Raw genomic sequence first — 15,766 nt, forward strand, 5'->3', positions numbered from 1 at the left:
ATTAACTTAAAAGCTAATATTTTGCTGGTATTATATCCAGCATCTTCAGAGCACACAACACAAAGTTTGTTACAAAGGCAAGACAACCACAATCTGGTGTAACAGTGGGGCTAGTATAAGTGATTGTAGCATGCAACACAAGACTAAAGTCCTAATATGGCGCCATCTAGGTTAAAAAAAAAAAATTCAAAGTTTTGAAATAGTAGTCCAAATGATAGTCTTAGAAAGTTTGAAAAAATATAAATTAAAAAATAAAAGTAATAAATATTAATTTGGTCTTAGGATAACTGTCTCCCAAATCTTTAGTAGATTTATACAGCCATACTTGTTAAGGTTTGGAGTATGTTTTAAGGCTTCTGTTGATTCCAGAAACAACCTCTCTGACTTGTAGTAGCTTCTGTGCATTACTTTTGTTTCTTTCCAATTGATCCTGTGTGCAGTGGTATCCAAAGCATGGTCTGCCAGACCCGACTTACCATAGCGAAAGTGTCGGATATATTTTTTTTGTTCACTGAGGCGGATGTCCACATTTCTTCCTGTCTGTCCGTAGTAGGCTTGATAGCAAGAACAGCGCACTTCATAGACACCATGGTGTCTATGAAGTGCCCTGTTCCTGGAATTCAATGTTGTTCCTGGGATCAACAGAAACCTTAAAACATACTCCAAACCTTAACAGATATGGCTGTATAAATCTACCAAAGATTTGGGAGACAGTTATCCTAAGACCAAATTAATATTTATTACTTTTATTTTTTAATTTATATTTTTTCAAACTTTCTAAGACTATCATTTGGACTACTATTTCAAAACTTTGAATTTTTTTTTTTTTAACCTAGATGGCATCATATTAGGACTTTAGTCTTGTGTTGCACGCTGCAATCACTTATACTAGCCCCACTGTTACACCGGATTGTGGTTGTCTTGCCTTTGTAACAAACTTTGTGTTGTGTGCTCTGAAGATGCTGGATATAATACCAGTGAAATATTAGCTTTTAAGTTAATAAATAGTTATTTTCTTAACCATCTGTGTTCTTATTATACCGTGAAACCTATTACAGTATGTGAATGAATTAATCAAAGAATGGAGGTTAATCAACAAAGAAGGAATTCAAATAGAAAATAATTTTATCTTAGATACCTTGCTGTTTTGTAGATGACAGTGATATCGGAACAACTATAGTCTACAAAAAGCTGTATATAAACTGAATTTAATAATAAAACAATATGTCAATCTCTCAGTCCATGCGGTTAGCCTAATGGCTGTGCGCTTCGCAACCATATGCCTGGGGAAGAAGTGTCCTTGGTTCGATTCCCGTAGGTGACGTGAGGAGCTGAAGGATCTTCTTCAGCCATAGCCAAGTTAGCTGGTCTTGGACATGGACAGTAGAGTTTTTTCCCCAGTTTATCCTGGGGTTTTTCATCCTGCAAAGCAGGCAAACCAGCCTTGAGAACTCAACATTACGGACATAGGATATATGGGGACTTAAGGCTTGACCACCTTATCCTGTGAGCGGTTTGAGGTCCGATGATTAATTAACCCTCTGCACTGCAAGGTAAAAAGAGGGAAAAAGAAGATGACCATGATGAGTCAGTCTCTCTCTCTCTCAAAAAAAAAAAAAAAAGAAACTATTGCATTCAAAGCAGAAATGCTGATCTGAACTAAAATAGTAGTAATAGACAATAAATAATTGAACAAGTCAACACTTTTAATTATTTGGGCTATAAATCAAATTATAATGAAGCCATGGATATTTCTAACAAAATTAACAGATTCTCCAAAGGATGAGGGTGGTCTGAAAAGTTCTCAGCCTGAGAATGAAAAAATGAATTTATAATTTCAAAATTATTTTTTATTTTTCAACATAATCTTGCTTAAGACTAATACATTTATTCCGGCAATGCTCCAGTGCCATTATCCTGTCCCTGTAGTGGTTCTCAGTAAGATTTGCAAAATACCCCTTTACAGCTGCAATTGCCTGTTTATTTGAAGAAAAATGCCAACCAGCGAGATAGAGTTTTCATTTTGGGAAGAGACAGAAGTCAGAGGGAGCCAAATCTAGATAAGAGGGTGGATGTTCCAACAATTCATATTGCAGATCACTTAATTTTCCCATTGCCAAAACACCTTTGTGGGCAGGTGCATTGTCCTGATGAAAGATGATTTTTTTCTTCTGCAAACCGGGTCTTTTCTCACGAATTTTTTCGTCTAGTCTGGTTAAAAGATCAGAATAATATTCCCCAGTTATTGTTTTACCCTTTTCAAGATAATTAATAAACAAAATGCCTTTAGCATCCCAAAACACTGATGTCATGACCTTTCCTGCTGATGGAACCAAATTTGTCTTCTTTGGCGCTGAACAACTGGCTTCTGTACACTGATTTGACTGCTGTTTGAATTCTGGTGTGTAATGGTGAATCCAAGTCTCGTCCATATTAATAAATCGACACATGAAATCTGTTTTATTTTTGTTAAAACGCTCCAAGTTCAGCTAGTGCATTTTTTATCTGCCGTGAGAAAGAGCAGCACCCATCTTGCACCAAGCTTTTTCATTTGCAATTCTTCATGCAAAATATATCCTACATGTTCTTTTGAAATGCCTATAGTCTCAGCAATTTCACGCACTTTGGCTCGCCGGTCATCCAATACCATATCGTGCACTTCATCAATGATTTCTGGTGGTGTTACACTTTTTGGACGTCCTTCAAGTGGATCATCTTCAAGGCTGGTATGGCCATGGTTAAACTCAGCAGTCCATTTCTTAATCGAACGAAGGAGAAGGAAAAAACAAAGGGGAAGAATGACCATAAACCTTTATGAACTTTGAATGAATTTCTTTTGACATTAAACCTTTTTACAAAGAATTTTATAACCCACAATACTCAATTTTATCCATTTTAAGGGATACAGACAACACTTTTGCTTCACACAGCTGTATAAAACAAACTACTTGATAGAATGACTTCCAATTTCATGTGGATGCTTATGACAGATATACCAACTTAGGGGAAAAAAAATCTTACTGATATTGTTGCCATCTATGGTCGAGGCCAAGGACAACCCTTGTAAATAGAATAATAAAGAAAACATTAAGGCAAATAGTAATCATCCCCCCCCCCCAAAAAAAAGCACCCCAAGAATGTATAATGTTTTATCAAAACCAACACTATTATATGACAATATGACAGTTCTGCATGGGCAATAAGTGAAAGAGATAAGAAAAGAATCATTGCAGCAGAAATGAAAATATGAGAAGAATAAAAGATTATACAGGAGTAGATAAAAAGAGCAATGAAGATATACTGAAAGAACTAAATCAAACACCAATAATGAAAACTATAGAAAAATACAGAACCAAATAGAAAGAGCATCTAGAATGAATGGCATATGATATACTACCCAGGAAGATGATGAACTACAAACTAAAAGGTTGAAGAAACAGAGGCACATCTGGAATCTGGATTGAGACGTAAACAGGCCACCTGGCCTTGACTTGTGAAAGGAGGAAGAAGTTGGGTTAGATATTAAAGCATTTGATTGAAGAGTACAGACCAACTGATTGGAAAATTAGGAAAGGGGAGCAAACTAATGGCCAATGGCAGAATCTTATTAAAAAAGAAGATATAAGAAAATAATTTGATATTATTAGCATTCAAGCATGTGTGAGTAGAACTAATCTAGTAGATAATTAATACGTTTGCTGCCAACTACGAGTATACTCGTAGTTGGTATATGAGCTTCACAAGCCAACTACGAATATACTCGTATGGTGATTACTGCCAGCTTCGAGATTATTCGTACGGACCTTGAAGGAGTTAAAGCACTTGGTGTGTGGTAACAAACTACACCCGAGGAGCGTGGCAGTGAATGTGTTAAACAGAATTGGATAGGAAAAGAAGTTAAACAGAATTGAATAGGATAGTGTTTGATGTTATGGAAAAAATCCAGAGGAAGATCAGTATCTAGGTCAATTGATGCATTTAGTTGTAGTGCCTTGGAAGACTGAAATGTAAGATCTGACGGATACATTTAATTCTCACTGTAGTGAACTTGTGGGGATCAAAGGAATTAGCCTGTTAGAATCCAAAAATATTAAATGTAAAATTTAATATTTTTGGCTGTTATTTTGGATCGACTGTCGTGGCATCACAGTGCTTGTGTTCAAGTAACTATTATTTTGCTTAATGCCCGAAAGCACAAGAGTAGTGATGTTAGCAGTTCAAATAGAATTGCAAAGAGAAGCTGTTAAGTGCTTCCTTTTAAGTGAAAAAGGTGAAAGTTCTCGACTTCATAAAATAATAAATAAATAATAATAATAATAAAACTTATGCTGAGGTTGCCAAGATTCCATTCATGTTCAGATAACTTTTATTATAGTATGTTGTTATAATTGTTCTATTTTGTTATTAGTTATTTTTGTTAATCTCTTACTGTGCCTAATTTATAAATTAAACTTTATCATAGCTATGTATGTATAGGAAGAAACATAGTATATATAGGGTTTGGTATTATCTGCGGTTTCAGGTATCCACGGAGTGTCTTCGAACGTATCTCCCACAAATGGGGGGGGGGGACGACTACTGTACTTGATACAGTATATCTTGTATTTAATGGAAAAATTTGAAAAAAATCATTTTAAGAGTTATTATTATTTTTTATTTCATTTTATTAAACCTGCACATTTTGAATGAAGAATTTGAAGTATGATCTATATTTTACAGCTTAGCAGTGACCTGCATTTTCTTCAGACCGTGGTCACTTTTCAGATAGGAGAGGAAATTTTTACTGCTTGTGGAAAAACTCTTTTGGATCCTGGTTATTCAAATGTAATGACTTGGCATAAAATTGAAGATGATGAAAAACTTCCAGATATAAAGAAGGGTGATAAAGTATCTGTGACAGAGGTGAGTATGTAGTATTTATAGAGTAATTTCTAATGTTTAGGGTATTATTATATAAAAGAATTTTTTGCTGTTTTCTTTTCATGTTTAAATTAATGGGAAGTTGAACAAACAGCTCTAGTTTTTTTTTTTCTCAGAATTTGTGTTACAAAATTGCCACGAATTGCTTAGTATAATATAAATATTTAAATTGAAAGAAATAATGACTCAAATTTATATGAAAATTTTCTTTTTCATATAAATGAATATTAGATAATCTTATAATATACTGTACATTATACTTAAGAATAAATCAGATACAATTTATAATTATCCAATAACTAAATTGGTTTTTCATTATTTTAAAAATAAAGCATGATGAAGAAACTGACTTGTTCTCATAATACCATACAGGCATGTGGATGCACTTTTCTCATCTTAATTTCTTATGGAAATCAAGAATAGGATAGGATAGAAAGGTTATTCTTTTTCTTGTTTCAAGCTTCAGCTTGTCGCATCTCCAATATTTCAGTGTTGGCAGTCTGTCCATCTCTTTTTTTTTGGTCCCAACTGGTCTTTTCATATTTATTTTCCACTCTTGCTAGTTTAACTTTCTTTTTGTGTTCATTCTGTTAACATGTTGATTCCATTCTGATCTCTTTTTTATCCATGCATTTATGGACTGTAATCAGTATTCTTCATAAATCAAATTTCATTTTTCCTTTTTTTTTTTCATTTTCATTTGTTACTCTGATAATTAACAAATTAACATATATATTTAACAATTAAAATAATTAACAAATTTTGTTTTGTACAGGATACTTTTTCATGCAGTACTGATAGTACTGCATGAAAAAGTTACACCATTACTAACTTCCAATCAATAATTTTTCTCCCAGTTGTTATCTTTCATGACTCCAATATTATCATCAGATCTTATATTTCTCTATTCTAAGGTACTTTTTACTGTATCAATTCATCTATATCTTGGTCTTCCTATGGGTCTTTTTCTTGTCAATCTGGCAAAGAACACTTGTTTTTTATTATTATTATTACATGACACCTCCAGGGAGTCCAAAGACTCATCGAGGGAGGGCATCTGCTCTACAGCTCTCTTGTCTCCACCAACGGCATCTACTGCCCACCACTAGCATTTCCACTGACAATTACAAACATCCATGCCCATGGTGGGATTCGAAGGGCTCTCCAGCCTTTTGACTGGAGAGTGGATACGCTAACCACTCAGCAAACCATGCCGGTTTTGCTAATCTTTCCTCTCCCATTCTATTTAAGTGACCATCCCACCTGAGGTTAGCTCTACTAACACATTCCTCAATGCTAACAATGTCAAGTTCTTTCCTAATATCCTCATTTTTAATGTAATCTGTTCACTTCAGTAATCTTTTTCAGAACACTCATATCAAAGGTGTCAAGTCATAATTTTACTTCATCCTGTAGTATATTTTCACTGTTCATTTATTCCTAGATATAATTTCATTACTTGTGCTTGATTAGTTCTGATTATTTATTTTTTTTATAATTACCATTGTAATTGCAAAATCGTCTATCCCAATTTGTATAAGGAAGCCTATATTCAACCCATTTAAAAAGAAAGAGAGAGAGAGAGAGAGAAAAAGTCGGCTAACTACTGACCCATTGCTCTCACTTCACTTCTTTATAAAATAGTGGAGAAAAGTCATAACAGTCACCTCCATTACCTGCAGACATGCTTAATCAATCACCAGTATGGATTCTGCTAGACATTTGGTGATTAAGGATCTTAATTCACCAAAATTCTTTCCTTACCTTTGATAATACACAGATTACAAGATAGATTCAAATTTCTATTCTCAGACTGACATTTACGTGTAATCTTTTATGGCATATACACATCACATCATTTGATGCCTCAACTTCGTAAAAATGTGTATCCTTTTCTGCTCCAGATGTTACTTTTCTTCTGCCTGTCTATTAAATATACAAATTTCAGGTCTGCCCAGCTTAATTTGGTAGTGCACTAGGATTTCTCTAAAAATTTTTTATGCTGTGCAGAAAAGGCCAGTCCTCACTGACTCACTTCTTCCACTGTCTTACAGAGCACATTTCAGTCTTATATTTCTTCATGTATTCTCATGAGTACTGCTTCACCAAACTGGCATCGATCTTTCCCCTGCTTTTCACTAATTCTGTTAAAACTTGAGCAGCAGCTGCTAAGCATCTGTTTACATCCAACTTGCTTTTTTTCTTTCTTTTTCATTCCACTTGTCTCTATTATGCAGTACAGCCTTCCCCATGAAGTATTTCTTGCCAACTGCAGCCTCCTCCTCGAAAAAAGAGATCAATAGATTCTCCTCCATTATGTTATAGATTCTGCAACATACTGTGTGTTTTGGGATTTATATTTAAGAGAAAGGGACACATGCATGCACACCCACAGTGATATGTATCATATACTTAAGTTATAAACCAGCTGTTAGAATTATTGAAGGAGCTACAAGAAGATGGTTTCATCTAAATTTGGGTATAAGACAAGGTTGCATATTATCTCCACTCTTATTCATCATCTATCTAGATCACACCAAATTATGATGGAAAATGACATTAAATTTAATATTGAAATATGAGGTATTAAATTCAGTTCTTTACTTTATGTAGATGATATATTGTTGTCACATCCCAGTCAACCCACTACAAGCCTTCAGCATGAACTTGTTAACTATAGTGGATAACTTATGTAAAAAATTTGATATGAGTATTAGCAATAAAAAGATGATTGATACTAGAGACCGACAGATTGAGAATTCTTAGAAAACACTGAGGGAGTGAACAGAATACATCAGTGGTAGAATCATATGAAAAATGAAGATACTAGAAAAGAATATGACATTATTAGCATTTAAGAATGTGTGAGTGAGCTAAACTAAGAATGGGACAGGAAAAGTTAGCAAAACAGGTGATGCTAAGATGGCAAGAAAAAGTCCAAGAAGAAGATAGATTTTTAGGTGGATTGATGTAGTTAGAAGTGCCTTAAAAGGCCAAGACATTATACTTGACAGTATTGGAGACATGACAAATAGCAGATAAATAATGAGCAAATTTGTTTTGAAAAGAAGTTGTTACTAAACTTTGTTATACTATCATGAAATCTTATACAACCTTTGAGGATATACAAGAATCAATGATAATGATAAGTAATGAAACTACGACATCTGGTTACCCCTCTGTAATTTGTAAACTGACATCGAGATGTCACCATGACCTCACTTACCGGTATAAAAGGAGGCACAGAGCTATGTGTTGTTCAGTGATAAGAAGTACGAGCAGAATAGGTAGGTCAAGAGAGTTCAGTGACTTCGAACATGGACTAGTTATTGGTTACCACATCAGTAAGAAACTGTCAGAGACATTTCAACCCTCCTCAAGTTGCCCAAGTCAACAGTTGATGACGTGATTGTGAAGTGGAAACGTGAAGGCACAACCACAACAAAACCATGGTCAAGTAGGCCGTGTTTAATGACAGACAGGAACTGTCGAGCGTTGAAGAAGGTGGTTCGTGGAAATTGCAGAACTCCCGGGCAATTGTTTCACTCGCCCGGGAGTTCTGCACTGCTACTAACTGTCCAGCCAGCACCACGACTGTGCATCGAGAGTTAAGAGGAATGGGGTTCCATGGTCGAGCAGCTGCCCATATACCAAACATTTCTCCTGTGAACGCTAACCGTCACCTGCAGTAGTGTAAAGAGTGATGCCACTGGACAGTGAACAACTGGAACTGTGTGATTTGGAGTGATGAATCATGCTTTACCATGTGGCAGGCTGATGGGAGGGTCTGGGTGTGGCGAATGCCTGGAGAACAATTCCTGCAAGCGCATTTAGTGCCAACAGTGAAATTTGCAGATGGTGGCATTACAGTGTGGGGGTGTTTTTCATGGAATGGACTTGGCCCTCTATAACACTACATGGAAATCTAAATTCAGAAGGGTACAAGAACATTTTGACCCGTTGCGTGCTGTCTACGGTAGAAGATCAATTCAACGATGACTATTGTCTGTATCAGCTTGATAATGTTACCTGCCATAAAGCAAGGTCTGTGATGGAATGGTTTGTGGACAATAATGTTCCAGAAATGGACTGGCCAGCCCAGAGCCTTGACCTGAATCTTATAGAACACCTTTGGGATGAATTAGAATGCCTAACTTTGCTCCAGACCCCAAACACCCACATCATGAACTGCTCGCTACAGCTCTTCAGGAAGAATGGGCTGCCATTCTTCCAGAGACATTCTGACACCTGGTAAAAAGTCTCCCTGGCAGAGTTAGAGCTCTGGGTGGAAGCAATGGGTGGACCCACCCCGTATTAATGTCCACTACTGGAAAGTGTATCACAGGGAAAGTCTGATTATAGTTTCGAGTAGGTGTCCAGATACTTTTAATCAGATAGTGTATATATAAATTTTCAGTATCCTTATAATGGTAGTAGGATAGCATATGTTCTGTGGTTGGAAAGACCAATTTGTATCCTGTTTAGGATGTGACAAACACTAGGACTTTTTAAGTAAATGTTTTAGATGATTTTTTATGGAAATGACAGGATTTTCCATCAGAACTCTTCATTTTTTTTAAAATCTAAGATGCCTTTTAGTTGCAAAGAACATATATAACAGTTTTTCAATTGAAAGTGAGCCAGTCCCACATGGAATGGCAAGATTTTTTCCTCTTAGAAATTCTGGTTTTTCATCTTGCAAAACAGACTGCTCAAAGACTACAACCTTCATCTATTCAATAAACATCAACAAATTTCTTCTTTCACCTTACCTTCAGCACTGATATGTTATAGATGTTGTGATATTTTGTTTTGGGTGTCAGATTTAAAAAAAACAAACAAAAAAACTAAATATCATTATATTCCATACAATTAAAATTCGTTATGTTAATTTTTCAAGAAAACACAAGCAAATTATTTCTTTTAAAGTTACACGGTGGTCAGTTCATAATGAAGAATTCATGCAGACAAAAACACATGGTGAAGTAATTACTTTACTTATAATTAAGAGGTTGAGTATTATTTTTGAATTATAAGTAATTACTCCAACACTTGTTTTTGTTCTCCAAAAAAAAATTCTTCACTATGCAAGCAAATTATGTTGTTAAGAAAACTTAGTCACCATCATTTTGATGGTGACTAAGTTTTATGGCAAGTCATGGGTGGGTTTTTGTTTTAAGCAACGAACTGGTATTCAAAATGTTCGTATTGTTGGCGAATCTGCCAGTGCAGATGAAGAGGCTGCTTTAAGATATCCGAAGGAGAGTGAAATCATACAAAAAGGTGGCTACAAAGATGAACAAATATTTAACGTTGATGAAACGGGATTATTCTGGAAAATGTTGATCTGATAATGTTGGAGTCTTGACAAGTAACAGACTGATTTGGAGAAAAATTGTAGATAGGAAGTTAGTAATGATGTAAGTTTTTCATGTAGTACTATCATATCCTGTACACCCCTTGAGGGTACATGTCAGGAATTTGATGATGATGATGATGAGAAAACTTAATGATAAGGTTTCTGAATAAGCCAAAATGTAATAAAACAGCTAATATGTGATAAACACATATTAAATACAGTTCATTGAACACAATCGATCTGCTCGTAGTGAAGATGGATGGTAGCATCCCACTGCCCGAATTCTGTTTGCTCTGAACACTTATTAATTTGGTTGGTTCTGAAGCACCATTTTGAAGATCACGTATGGAATCGTGACCACAGGTAAGTAAAAATGTTAGATGCACATCATATCTAAGTAACACATAACATTGCACATGTTAAAACTATATGATGCAATAAAAAATGTACATTGAGAATGAAATAGAAAAGTATTTATTATAAATAAAAAAAAATATATATATAGAAAGGAATATATTACAAAATAATGTGCGGAGTGGAACAAAAGGTAAGTTACATGCTTGAAGCTGATGAAATCAGTTGAGATATTGTTTGGAATCATTTAGTCTTTTTTGCTCTTCTGGCTGGTAGATTTTAAACTGGACAGATCAAAACAAGAATTAGGCATAGCATATCCTTATGTGATTCTTTTGGAAATCATGCAATCACATTTCTGTGTTTGTTTGTTTTTATGCATAAGTATTGCTCTTGGTATATGATTTTGTAAATCACAGCATATTGGTATGTGACTTAGTAGTGTTTGTTTTTATAATATATACAAAAAATATTAGCATGCTGACAATGATGAGCTGCATCATGCATGATCCCCATTGATAGATGTTTGTGAAAGTCTTTAGGTGGTAGATGATTTTCATTGCACATTTCCCATATGATTTTCCCAAAATCATATGGAAAATGATTTACAGCTGGGTTTCCAGATTATGTGATCCTTAGTCCACCCATGAACTATAGGATTCCAACCTGTTTTGAGTGGAGTGTGAATGGGAAAGTGTGTGTGTGTGTGAACAGGAAAAAAATCAGTAAAGGTATTAAATCAATTTCTTCAGAAGTTTATTATAACCATTTTTTGTTTTAGGTAAAATTCTTAGAGAAGCAGACATGTCCACCTGATTACTTAACAGAAGCTGAACTGATTACCCTAATGGAAAAACATGGTATTGGAACAGATGCATCTATCCCTGTACACATAAATAACATTTGTCTTCGGAATTATGTCACTGTTGGGAGTGGCCGAAGGCTTATACCTACACCATTAGGAATAATACTTGTTCATGGATATCAAAAGGTAATTATGATGATTGTTTGTTATATTTTATAATCATTGACAATGATAATAGTTCATCCTAAAACATTTATTCTGTAGGCAAGTTCATATTTTGATTTCATTTATCTTGTCATTTTTAATGCAATAGAATAATTTTCACTTACATAAACATTTTGAACAGAAGCCTCCTAGTTCAATAGAGATGATGATGCCTTTAGGTCAGAAAGACTGCTTTTGGAACCAGTCTGGGATATATAGAGAGCCTTTATGAGATCTTTTCAACTGATAGTTGAGTTAGCTGGCCTCATACAGAGTAGAAAAGTATTTTTGTTTCATGCCAAGTTTTTCAATCCCAAGCCAGACATATTGGCTGTAGAATACATGTAATTGGCAGATAAACAGACCCTGTAGGTAGGATTAACCAATTAGGATTGTTAATCCTATCTACACAGTTTATTACTAAAGTAGTAAACTAATTATTATTAGTATTTAGTATGACCATGACTAGCCAATTAGCAAAGGAATTGGTATTCATTGCTAATTGGCTAGTCATGGTCATATAACTTTGCTTCTAATTTGTAGATAAGATTACCTAAGTAATAAACATCAGAAATATGATTACTATCAAATTTTGATTACTGTGGTTTAATATAATATTTATGATCAGTATTTCCTGTTTATCTCTTTGTAGTACTCAATAAAAACAAAGATAGTGAAACTGAATGTTAGAATTACAGATGGATTTCCCTGAGTGCTCTAGGATTTATGCAAACATACTCTAGAAGTGGCTATTTTTTAGAACAGAAACTTGTGAAAGAAGAATCTGGGTTCAGCCCGAATAGTGATCATGCCTTATTAAGACATTATTGTTGTTGTTATTAAAAGAGACCTCCGGGAGGTCAGAAAATCATCGACAGAGGCCACATGTTAACTTCTCCAGCTCTCATACCTTTTCAGGATTCATTCACACTACCTGCATTTACCACCTCCAATGACAATTCATTCCAATCACACAACACTCTGAGAGAAAAATCTAGCTCTTATCCCCTTCTTGACACCATTATTCTCACCTTCCAAGGATACCCCTCTTCCTTTCCCCATAATTCATAAAATGAAAAATTCCATCCACTGATATGTATGACCTTTTCAGAAGTTTGTAAGTGTCAATCATATCAGCCCTCTTTCTCCTATTTGCTAGTGGCTGCAGTCCACAAATTCTCTGTCTTCATAATCTGTGTTCCTCAACCTGATATCAATTTTAACACTCTTCACTTTATCAGAATCATCACAGAAAACAGATCAGGCATGTGCACAATAGTCCAAGTGAGATCTTATCAAGGCCTTGTAAAGAGGTAAAATAGCTTCCTTATCTTTACATGTCAAGGTTTGTTTCAGCATTCTAGTTATCATCTGAGTTATATTTGCAATCTTTGTTATATAGCCCTTGAACTTCTTATCTACTAAAGCTCCAAGATCCTTGGCATGATCAGTTTCTTCTTGCATAATCCCACCAATATAATATGAAGTTGGATATTTCTTCACACATGATTTTGAATTTATTAACATTCAACCAACAGCCATTTTACATGCTCACAGTTCCAGTCTATTCAAATCATTCTGCAAATATCGCATATGTCACATTTCTGATCTTCTACCAGTCTTTGTATCATTAGCAAATTGCTGTATATCTCCTGTGAAATCCTTCCCAATGTCATTAATGTATAGATTGAATAACAATGGACAAAGGACCGATAATTGTGATAAACCACTAGTTATTTATTTATTTATTTAACTTTGTACTGAGTGAGCAGTACTACTTTTACATAGTCTTAAAAAGGACTCTGAAGAAGGCCGAAGCCTGTACGAAAGAATTTTCAAGAGTATTACCTGATGCCAGTTCGTGTTATCATATTAGTCATACATTGGTGGTAACACAATGCCACCAGTGTACCTTGCAGGGCCCTCAAGGAAATCGCTTGAAAGTCTTTCTTGGATAAGTCTAATGGATATAAATCTTTGTAACTAGTGGCACTCCATGCCTTGTTTTTATGGCAATAGGTAAGTGAGCACCCAGTACCCACTACCCGAGCATCAATTACCCAAACATCGCCATCTTTTCTCATTATAATATCTGCCTTTCTAACGCCAGTATTGGTTCTGTAATGAGGTTCAACCATGGTCTCCCGACCTTTGTTCTTAAAACGATTATTAAGTATGGAGACCACGGCATCATGTCTGCACTCGAACACCGTGAGAGCGATTGAGATATATGAGACAAAGTTTCACTGTAGTCACAGCCAGCTCTACAGTTCATGTTATATTAGTTATACATTGGTGGTAATGCCACACCACCAGTGTGCCTTGCAGGGTCCTCAAGGAAATCACTTGAAAGGCTTTCTTGAATAAGCCTAATGGATATAAATCTTTGTAACTGTCATCTCTGCCCCCATCTGGCTGTACGGGCCCTAGTGGGCAGGGCATTTATTCTTTTTCTAATTAAATCAATGTATTCATAACCCAGGAGTAATCTGATGCCATCCCTTACCCGCTGGTGCTGGGGAGGAACCAGATGTGATTCCTTGAAGCAAGCACCATCTACATAGCCATGAAGTAACAACGCCCATCTCTTATGCTCTGCTGATGCAGTCTCAATCTGGGAGCCCTGATATTGGGACCAGCCTTTGGCACGTCTGTAGTGTTCTTGAATGATAAGGCTAAGAAAGGCCTCACTGCAGATTGGGGAGGATAATTTCAAGCTTTTGAAGTCATGGGATTAGCCACCTTAGTGATGGAACTCCAAGCCTGCCATCCTTCACCCACACATGAAAGTACACAACTGGAGTGTCTGGTGGAAGCCAGAGCCACGATCTAACAGCCAAAGAGGATAAGAGCAGACTGCCCTGTCCATTCGGGACAGTACCGAGACATAGGTCTTCCTAAGGATCAACTTATGATAGTAACGAGGTAGAAGATAATAGGACAGAATAAAAGCCTTTGCTAGGGCTTAAGAGGAGCTTTCCTCAAAGAAGTAAGCCCAAACTCCAATGCAGAAAACCTTCCCTTCGGAGTTATCATAACCCCAAGGTATCTCCGCTCCTCCAGGATGGTCAAAGAATGTAAAATGGCCTAGCATGCAAGGAAAACTCAATACTCTCAACCTTTAGCTTCTTGTCACACACAGAAGGGACAAGGGCTAATGAGCAGGACTGCTCTGCATTAATAGTAAGGTCTCGAACATGAAAGAAGTCAACTGCCCGGTCGAGGAGTTCCTGCAAACCTACTTTAGTAGAGGCTGTGAGAGTCATCAGCAAAGGCCATATGGCATTAAAGAAAGAGGCACCTAGAGAGTAACCAATGTGGTTAGGAAGAGAGCAAATTGTGATTAACCACTAGTTACCTTAAATCTTGCAGATTCACATCCCCTATATACCACTTTTTAATATCTGTCAGTCAGTCAGTCATCCAACTTTGTTAATATTTTATAATCCAATCACATATTCTCCAATTTATACAACGTGTATATTCTGTCAAAAGCTTTAGCAAAGGCCAAAACAATGGTAACTTTATTAAAAATGAGAGCAAGTTGCTCAAACATTACCTTCCCTCAGTAAAACCCATTTCTGTATGCAAACCTTAACCAACTTCTCCAAAATCTTCACCACCATTCTGGTGATACCAATAGACCAACAGTTGAATACATCAGTCTTTTCACCGCTCTTGTGCAATAGGATTGCCTACATTCTTTATTTGTTCATCTGAATTAGCTATTCCCAATTCTGTGGAATAGCTAATTCAGATGAACACCTTTTAAGCATCCGTGTTGATGTTCCATCGGTCTGTATTGCCAAATTCTTATTCAGTATGTGCAATTGCTCTAGTATCACTTCATCCATTGAACAGATGGCAGCGAGCTCATTGTTATATTCCTGAGGTTGATGGCTTTTAGTGAAATGGGCGCTCATTAGTTGAACAGTTTCTTCTGCATCCAACACCCATATACCATCTGCATTCGACAGAATTATTCTTTCATATTCATTCTTTCTTTTGCTTGCAGCATAACAATAGAATTCTTTTTGGATTATCTTTTTAGCTTGCAGAGCCAGTTTCTTTCATACTCAGATTTTGCTTTCCGTACAACAGTTGTAACTCTTCTAGCCTGTTCC

The 15,766-nt window shown here is 35.9% G+C and overlaps 1 protein-coding gene across 1 annotated transcript in view; it reads left to right on the forward strand.

The window, feature by feature from the left end:
- Positions 1 to 15,766, forward strand: part of Top3beta (DNA topoisomerase 3-beta) — a 233,460-nt gene that overhangs the window by 152,885 nt on the left and 64,809 nt on the right. Inside the window, exons 10-11 of the mRNA XM_090414786.1 lie at positions 4,720 to 4,902; positions 11,415 to 11,624. Of these exons, the coding sequence (XP_090270912.1) occupies positions 4,720 to 4,902; positions 11,415 to 11,624 (393 nt within the window). The remainder of the gene's footprint in view (positions 1 to 4,719; positions 4,903 to 11,414; positions 11,625 to 15,766) is intronic.

The sequence above is a fragment of the Typopeltis vanoorti genome, chromosome 25, assembly GCF_054136105.1.
Source record: "Typopeltis vanoorti isolate ZY-2024b chromosome 25, IOZ_Tvanoo_1.0, whole genome shotgun sequence".
Classification (NCBI taxonomy): Eukaryota; Metazoa; Arthropoda; class Arachnida; order Uropygi; family Thelyphonidae; genus Typopeltis; species Typopeltis vanoorti.